We start from the raw sequence: 9,633 nt of genomic DNA, 5'->3' as shown, positions 1-9,633 counted from the left end.
CCAGAAGACCATTGGCTCTTGCCGCCGACCGGGCACGACGGTCGACCAGGGCTTGTTGCTGCACTGGGTCAGAGCTGGACAGGGTCGCCTTGGGGGCTTACATGACCGTTCATGTAGGCTTTTACAGAATCCAGTTTTTATTTATGCTTGTTCTATAAAAGCATGAATACACTTATTTGTTGCGGAAAGCTGTGGTTTTCCTTTATTTTGACTTACAGGCACCATCGACAAGTTTTCCATTTAGGTTGCCGCAAAAGTTTTTCAACAAAATGTTCGTCAGTAGCATATGTATCGGCACTATTTTGTTCATGTGGCCACTCTCACGTGCGTCTAAGTCAGGTTATTCTTCGTTGACCAGACATTGCACTGTCCGCCTTGTACTTTGCTACGAACTAGTTGTTATCCGATCATTAGTAGTAGTTCTGGCTACGCAGAAAGCCGCTTTACGACAAAGTAGCAGTGCGCAACAGCGTTATCACTAGGTAGAGTAGTCCTCCTCAGTCGAACTGTTTCCTGACACCGTAGCGCTCATTAGTAGCAAAGACAGTGATCGTCTTATCCGAAGTGAGTGCGTCTTTTCACAAAGCACAATATAACTTTCCAGGGTCCCGTACATTGAATATTCTGCCACGTTGACTAGAACGTTCTGCATCTTCAACAAATTCTCGCTTCTGTCGCATCGTTGCAACTAGGATGTAATTACCTGATTGGGTACAACTTACCACTACTGGTCAGTGGAAGTTGTCGGCACAGTGCTCGACAGGCATACTTTGAAAATTCCGGCATGACAAGCTTTCATACGTTCACCATCGTGTCCCCTTTGAAGCGGCGCTACATACGTATCATTCACACGGCATGTCAGCGTCCTTCCTTTCACAATTTCGAACCTCACAGGCACGAAAACACTCAAAGGAACGCGCAAAACACGAGCAGCTGAACCACAAAGAGATGCACATTACTAAAGACGTGCCGGGGAACACTGGTTCTAAGAACGCGTGACGAACGCGCAATCTTCCTGCATACCGAAACCATTTGTCGCTTGATGAGACCGCCCCACCTGCTGACGTGGGGCGAGTGGAAGGGGTTTATCACTAAGCCCTCCTCCTTTTACGGTTGGTGTTTGTTACGCGCGGCGACTAGACTTAGCTAGTGAAGCAAACTATGAGGCCTGGAGATATAATTCATGCCTGTTCTACCCGTTTTATTATGTTTAATTGCGCCACTTTTGGCGAACGCTTGAACTCGCATAAAGCAACTTGATGTTTCATTTCATAGATGGGGCTACCACCAAAAAACGCCTGTGAGACTTATGATTCATTGAAAATATTTTGTTTGAAGCACTGAGTGGTCAAGTTAGTGAGCACAAGTAGATAAAAGACACAATATGCATCGACTAATGTGCAATACTCGTTGGCAATTAGCGTCTAAAAGGAAAAAAAAAGCGAGTTTCTACGGGACTGGTCAGCAGGAAAATTACGTAAATTCACTGCTGTCTTGCAGGTTCCCTAATAAAGATAAAGGAATTTTCTCTTCATAGAATCATAGAAAGGGCCTTGCTTCTTCATTATGTAGAAGTTCAAAGTATCAGCTTGTATAGTTTTGGTCGCTTCATCGGTAATGCGTGACCAAGTACAGCCATAAACTGCCGCATTGACACAATAATAATTCATCAAGTTTTCGTCAGAACACAAAGCAACTTCGCATGGAAAATAAGTGTAATGTAGTCTACGTAGCCACAAAATATTATTGTTCTGCTTCGCAAATAAAAAATATATTCTCACAAAAACTTTTAATATTATGCCCATATTCATTGGAGCGTAAATAAATTACTATTATTTTATGGCTAATATCTCTTCATAGAAACCTTAAATAGCACTTCTTCTAAGGCACGGTAAATTTTGTCTTGTTATGTTGAACAGTTTCGCCGTACTGGCAGTACAACGAGGCTTGTACAACGAAATGCCTTTTGTTGCTCACACTATTTTCATTGCTATTAGGTAACGCTTCCGAACAGGCATTAACACCAGGTGTCATTAGAAAGCGGAGATCATAAGCTTTCTGAATTATTACTATTATATTTATTTGTCAAGCGCAGCGAGCACAGTGCGTCCGCAAACAATGCGTAAAATGCGGAGGGGGGTTCGCCGGAGTGGGACCGCCACCTTAAGGTGTTGGTAGTAACCAATAAAACTCAAATTGCAAGAAATCATCATCATCGTCATGTTAATATTTGTTTATTTCATTTATATCTTCATTATCACTATTGCATAGCAGTACTGCTATTAGAGAGGCGTATTTCCAGAGAGCCTGCGACGCGGCGGTTAGGCTAGGTCTAACTGTGCCCACGTGGGAGCGCCCCGCGGTGTCACCCTATGTGGTGGCACTTCTCTGGACCATTAAATAAAGTTCTTCGTACCGTATGTCATTACATGAATGCTGTGACGTACATATGATTTGAAATCAATGACAAGATGTCATGCAGTCATTTATTTTTCTTGTGGCTCTCAATATGCAAAAACCGTTTGACGCGACATATGACATACATGCCATGCATAGAACGCATTTTTTTTTCGGATAGAAGCAACACTAGTTCGCCAACTATCGCCTATCCAAGAATACCAGAATGTGGAAGCATGCATGAAAAATCTACGATGATGAGTAACATATGTCCTGACATGAATCGTGTGGCGTGAGTGTCACGTACGCTATGACGTGGAATGGAGTGGCATGCTCGTCATGTGTGGCATGACATCAATGCCATAAGTGGCAAGATGCCGCGGCAGTCGTTTCTTCAGCTGGAATATCTCAATATGCATTACATAACTGGGCAGGTGGGGGGACGCCCCTGCACGCCCCCTCCTACGCGCACGCCTATGCTGGCGCTGACTAATTTGGTTAACTGTCACTTATACTCCGTTTCACATATCAGCTTCAACGCTATGGTGGAAGCTACGTATGAAAGAAGCTCGATCAGCAAAATATATAACTCCGCACGTCTCGTTAGGTTGATGACGTCACACAATGACGTCATCACATGTAATCGCCTGTCACCTCTTGGTCACAGGTGAGCCGATCCCAGAGGCACCGCAAAATCATGTGAGGTGCAGAAGGGTTCCAATTCATCCGATCCCGGAGGCTATGCAAAACCACGTTGGTTGCAGAAAGCTCTCGAGGGGGAAGGGGGGTAAACACAATCGACTGAGAATGAAAGATGGCTTTCGCCTTGCATCACTCGTGTTGACGCCGACGGCCACTTTTCGCGTTTGATGAGACATTTAATATATCATAATATCTGGGGTTTTACGTGCCAAACCACGATGTGATTGAGGCACGCCGTAGTGGAGCGTTCCGAAAATTTCGACCACCTGGAGTTCGTAAACGTGCGCCTTTCTCCAGATACACGTGCCTCAAGCATTTCACCTCCATCGAAAATGCGACCGCCGCGGCCGGGATTCTATCCCGCGACCTTCGGGTCAGAAGTCGAGCACCGTAACCACTACGCCACCATGGCGGGGCGACACGAAACAACCAGTCTCGGTTGTCGGGAAAAAAATATTAAATATAAACCATACACATGGAGAACAGTGGTAGACACACCCTCCCCGGTCGGTTTTCTCCTCAGACACATCGTGCCTTAGGAGAAAAGTAGCCGGCATGGTACCGGTCTTTGTGTTAGAAAATAACTGATCATGCCCCCCCCCCCCCCCCGCCCAGCCAACTTTGCGACTTTTTCCAATGTTCCACTACATAAGAACAATGTCTCCGTACCTAAAAAGAAATTAGTATATTCTTTACCATTTACGCAAGTTTATTTTCTATTTCCATTAAATGACGGCTATCCGTAAGCTTTACGCAAGTTTCGCTCGTGCATTATACGGAATTTTTTCACAGAGTTATAAGGCTCAGTTTGGTGCCACTGCTCTTTCAACATACTGGCGGGAAATGTGCATACCGTGGCCAGGACTAACAAAAATGTTACGTAAAGCGATAACTCGAAAACAAAAGTGATTTCATTATACGAAGGGGTCACCGTAGACACTATGCACATCTTATATCGCCCATTATTCAACATCCATCAATAGATATCGACCGACAAGACAACGATTTACAATAGACATCGATTAAAAAGCCAACTTCTCTGTATCAATCGAACACTTGTCCAAATACCAACGCCACTGCTTATGGCTGGAATGAAACGCTATCTCGTAGTGCTGTCGAGGCTTGTCTCATTGGCTTTGTTTTATCACGACAGTTACGTCAACGCTTCTTTTTCTAGTCGTAAAAGAAGGGAACAGAACACGTGCGTGCTGTTTGCGATAATAGACTCGGCAGCCGCCAGCTTGCAAATTTCCTCGTGGAAAAGTGAGCGCTGCAATCAAGAAAAAAAAATTCGACTCCGCCCACTCACTTCGTTCGCGTCTCAAGACCTTGAAGATCCCGTAGCGACCAGGTCAGCGAAGAAAGGCCGATTGGCAGCAGCCTCGTAAGAATTGGTCGCCGTGGCGTTGGACCTTCTGGGGCATCGCATGGTCCGTGGCCGCGAAGCCGTCCCACACCAAGCCCGTGAGAAACAGAAGCATGCCAGCCAGATCCAGCAGCGTGACCATAATCTTGGTTACACGCTTGATGGGGAGCCCTAGGTCTCCCTTTATCATTTTCCTCAGGACTATTAAATAAAGTTCTTGTCACTATCACGCCCGTGAGCCCGCCAAAACTACCAAAAACACATCCGGGACTTCGGATCGCCCGCGCCGCCAGTGTGCTAAGCCCCAAAGGGCATAAAAACCACCTGACGCTAGCGCCGGCCGTGGGTGGGCCTGCGTTTCAGTTTCTCTCTCCATCGCTGTTTTTCCTATTGCGTGCACCGTCAATCGCGGAAGATGCGAGAGATAACGGCGATGCTGTCCGCGACGAAGTGCGAAAGCAGAGAGTGATAGTCATCGAAAGCGTCGATCGGCAAAGCGACGCTCCGACACTGAAGTCAATGGATGGTTCCAAAAAAAAAGTAAACGCCAGGGCATCACTGAACAAAACATTGGCGTAGCCAGGGGGAGGTCGGAAGGGCTCAAACACCCCTCCCCCACAATTTTCAACTTGGCATGTGTTTCAACTTTGCATACACACGCATGAACATACTTAAAGTATGGTTGGACCCCCCCCCCCCCAAAAAAAAAATGTGCAGCGACTAGTGTAGTTCTAAATCCTGCGCTAAATGCAGCTCCGCTACTGTGAAACCTGAGGAAGTGCGTAGCGAAGGGGTACCCAGCGATTCCCGTTCGTAGAGTTCCCACTGCTCCGTTTACCAAACCGCCGATGGCGTCAATGTTTGAGGTATGTACGGTTTCTCTGGCACCGAGTAGAATCTTGTTAGGGAGATTCGCAAACTCAGTGTGTGACATGCGGGCTACTTTTTGCTGCGCTTTATCAAGTTCCTGCTTGTTAGGGCACTTGAGATACGTGTCGTCTGCAGCGAGTTCCGTCAGATTGTTTCCCCTTTCAGATGTAGCCGGAGAAGTGCCGGTGGGAGGAGCAATCACTCACTCGCGGTAGCACCGTCTTTAGCGCGGCTCGGGTGTGAGCTGGATGTATCCGAAACGTTTTAACTATTTTAAGTGATTTATTTCGATTACCTCTTTGTGAGTTCTGTTAATTACACTGATTTAGACTTCTTTTATTTTAACCCGATTTTGAGCATTGCTAGCCTTGTTTTAGGCCTGTATTGGGCGCTTCATTTTGAGCGTAACCATGCGACATGAGACACAGGATGGACAAGCCGGGCCCCTGAAGTGCTACGCACTTCAAATTGTGGCTGGCACAGCTGTTTTTCAGAAAAGAATGGCAAGTGCATAGCTGTTGCGTGCGGGTTTTGTACTGAATTCTTAAGCTCTCACCGAGCATATACTAGGTGCCAACTGTGTCCTGCAGGGGCGTAGCCAGAAATTTTTTCGGGAGGGGTTCAACCATACTTTTTGTATGTTCGTGCGTGCGTTTGTATGTGTGCGTGCATATATACGCAAGCAAAACTGAAAAATTTTGGGGGGGGTTTGAACCCCCCCCCCCCTTGGCTACGCCCCTGGTGTCCTGTGCCAGTCTTCCTTTTTCAGCGGCGTCTATTGCGAAACTTTTCGTTACTCACACATGTCGTCCACATCGTTGACAGTGTAGACCAATATTCTCCAAATGACTCGACAACGAAGCACTGGTAAGAAAACTCCGTTTCGGTTTAATGACCAGGTGTCGAGAATACGAACTCTACATGGTTTGATACAAAGTGAGTATAACGAAGAAAATTCGGTCGCAATTGAGAGTTTCTTTCCGGAGAACGGGATGTAGTAGTGATCAAAGCTGCTGACCACCGCAAAGTCGAAGACGGTAAAAGTTGCGTTCCCCATCTGTACCAGCGAACGCCATCTATAAAAACTTCGTCACACCGCACAACACCTGGTTGGGCTCGCAGCGGGTAGCTCTGTAGCCGCAGACGACAAATGATGGCGTGGCCAAATCGCGTTATCTCCACAACCTCAGATGCCGTAGACGCGGCGCGTGTTCTCCCGGACCGCGCTAATGACGTCGTCGACAGATATGTCGCGGATAGCGGCCATCTTAGTAGCGACGTGGATAACCATGCCAGGGTGAGAGCAGGCGAGCCTCCTCGATTCTCGCTTTGGCAGGAAGAAGGGTGCGTCCGTCTCGAGCAGCAGACGGTCCAGCGGAATCCTCTGCGCCGCCTCAACCAGCGGTTCGACTCCCTGGAAACCCAGCAACGGCGTGATGCCCAGGCAGAGCCGCGGGAACGTGTCCAGCCAGCACTTGGCATCGTCCCAGTCACCCGTGAAACAGTGCCGGTGAATCGGGTAGTCCGCCGGGACCATCTCCTTGAGAATACGGATCGTGTCGGCAGTCGCGTCTCGCGAGTGAATCACCAGGGGCAGCCGTCGACGCCTGGCCAACGCGAGCTGCCTGCGGAACACCGCCTGCTGCGTTTTCTTGAACTTCTCCCAGTCCGGCTCGGCGTCGTTTCCGGACATGGAGTAGTCGAGCCCGATCTCGCCCAGGGCCACCACGCTGCGGTCTTCCAGGGCACGAACGAGGTATCGCTCGATGTCGTCGGTGTAATCGCGAGCCCTGCGTGGGTGGCAACCGAACGCGCCCCACACACCTTCGTCCGAAAGCACGGACCTCCAGAGGCGTCGCTGCTCGAACGTTTCGGGCTCGCTGAAGTTGGCCACGCACCCTTCGTAACAGTACGGGAAAGTGTTGCGATGAGCGAGGCGGAAGTGCGTGAAAGACTTTGTGTGGCAGGTCTTGGTGAAGACGAAGTCCAGGTGGCAGTGAGTGTCGATCAAGCCCGCCTCCGACGCCGTTGTGTAGGGCCACTCCCTGATGCCCAGTGGCTCGACCGCGCGTCGCCAGTCTGGCCGAGCCATCTGAGATGTTGGACGACAGGGAATACGTCGGGTTTTAACGACCAAGCAGGCACTTGTTCGTAAAGGACGCTGGAAAGTGAGCGAGAAGCGAACAAGACTTCTGCAAATTTCAATTGCTGGCTTCTTCGTCGTCTTCGTCGTTCATCCTTCATGCGTACGTTTGCTATCAAGCAAAGATGTGGCAGGGTGTCTTTTAATGTAAGACCCACTCGATAAATCACAACAGTCAGAAAAAACGGAAACGTGAAAAAAGCGATCATGCAAGCTGACCGGTCGTTTACAGCTTTCGTTTCGAGCTTCCGTAGCTATAAAAATAAAAGTATCGTAGCCCCAGCGTCTCTCGCTCGTGTTAAATCCGTGAACCCGCCTGTAGGGCGCGCAAGTGTATCAAGCGCCGAAGTCTCTCAAGGAAGTGGCGCTGTTGTTGTTGTGTCAGGTTGTGTTAGCAGAACCCATTGATAGTTTTATTAAAGGAGCATGCTGTTATAGCAGGAAATCAAGGAAATGGTTGGCATGCGTTCGTCGGCAATCGGCTGCTAGTGGTATCCAACTAAGTGTTGTGAACTTGGTTGTGAGCGCTGTCGCACTAGTTTGTTGATTAGCTGCGAATGTACTGTGCCCATTACCGTGCCCAAGGCATTAACTCGGGACATTTTTTTTGCAAATCACGCATTGATTTTCTTGTCCCGTGAAATGATGAACCAAACACCTATCGGGTACCCAAGCTCAAGTTTGCGGCGCGACGACAGCGCCGCACCAGCCGCGCTGTGGCTCTGTCGGAAAGTTCTGCGCGGCCGACTCAGCCCCTTTCACGGCAGCGGTAGCGCACGTGCGCACGCGTTCTTCTCTCGGTGCGGGTAATTGGGGGGCCGCCAGCTGGGTACGTTGAACCGAGGGGCTTACTGTGCGAAGCTGCGCATTTCCGCGATGGCAGAAGCGATCCCGCGGAAGCGCAAGCGTGGTCCGAAGTATTGCGGTTTAGTGGCAAGCCACAACAGTGCAGACAACACCAAGGCACACGATTCACGTGTTAAACTGTATCGGTTCCCGGGCGCGTTCACATTCGCGTTATACCGTTAGCGTTGCGCGGTTGGTTGAATTCAACTGAACTCGGCACATTGTCAGAAGTTCGGCGCCTGCATTTCACGCGTCGGGAAGGCTGCTTTATCACGCCGGAACGGACGTCTGTGCATTTTCAGCAAGCTTAAGTTTGGCATCGTTCTGCAGGTTTGCTTTGTTTTTGTCAGTTTACTAGGGTGATACATATTTAAGCCGCTAAATATAAGCACTTAATACATGCTTTGCAATTGCAACCTTGAAGTAACCACCTTCTGATTTTGTGCGATTTTCTAGCCGCGTTCAAGCAACAGTATCAGAGAGCAAGAAAGCAGCACACTCTTGCTGGGCAGGTCTGTAGCCATATATTTGCCATGTTGATTCAGGCAACACTGATAAAGAGAATCTGCAATGACTCGGCTTTTACTGGCACGTATGTATCTTACTGATCCAATCAATGCCAGACTCTCAGTAGGGCACATAGGAACTTACGTGCCATCTATTACCACTTCCTACGTCTTGGCCTTGTGCAAGAAAATGGCTTCTCTATGCTTTAGTGTGACGAAGGAGCTCACATAAAGGCTCTGAAAAATCCTTTTGAGACATCAAGACGGTCAGCAAATGTAACGTACTATCTGACCAGACAAATTTCTGTTGAACTCTTGACTACAGCTCTGAGAACGCAGTACTTCTTGGCAGGTTGTATAGCAAGAGACAAAGCAGCTCAAAGAGAAAATCACTTTGGCCTCGTGAGATGGCTCTCAAAGCTGCATTTCCGTTAATTTGGAAGTAACATCAATTTTTTTATATTGCCGTAAAAGCAACAATTAACGCTCCCCATGTAGGCACACTATCATAATCCACTCAATTGGCACTGCCGCTGCCAGTGCAGCACCCAGACTTCCACTACTGGCATGAGTGTCATGTGCTTTGACATATAATGCATGTTATTAGGGCTTTAGCTAGCCATCAACTTGCCATTTGCAGTAGTAGCAACATCTTGTGGCACTGCATCCAAGTACTGTGCATTTGAACAATTTTCTATAAAGCGAGCGATCTTGCCAAAAGGAAATCATAAAAAACTGCACATTAACGATTAATTAGAATATGAAAGACCACAAGAATATCAGCTTTGTATACTCAATGGAGG

At 48.2% G+C, this 9,633-nt stretch overlaps 1 protein-coding gene across 1 annotated transcript; it reads right to left on the bottom strand.

Moving 5' to 3' along the window:
* Positions 1–6,521: 6,521 nt before the first annotated feature.
* On the bottom strand, positions 6,522–7,427 carry LOC119405723 (putative deoxyribonuclease TATDN2). The gene has a single exon (XM_037672562.1). The coding sequence runs from the start codon at positions 7,425–7,427 to the stop codon at positions 6,522–6,524; it is 906 nt and encodes a 301-aa protein (XP_037528490.1).
* Between the last annotated feature and the right edge of the window lie 2,206 nt (positions 7,428–9,633).

The sequence above is a fragment of the Rhipicephalus sanguineus genome, chromosome 9 (assembly GCF_013339695.2).
Source record: "Rhipicephalus sanguineus isolate Rsan-2018 chromosome 9, BIME_Rsan_1.4, whole genome shotgun sequence".
NCBI classification, from domain to species: domain Eukaryota; kingdom Metazoa; phylum Arthropoda; class Arachnida; order Ixodida; family Ixodidae; genus Rhipicephalus; species Rhipicephalus sanguineus.
This window is presented reverse-complemented; position numbering and strand designations above follow the sequence as displayed.

What these genes read in the sequence shown, in the direction of transcription:
- LOC119405723 (XM_037672562.1), bottom strand. Translation starts at nt 7,427, where the DNA reads ATGGCTCGGCCAGACTGGCGACGCGCGGTCGAGCCACTGGGCATCAGG.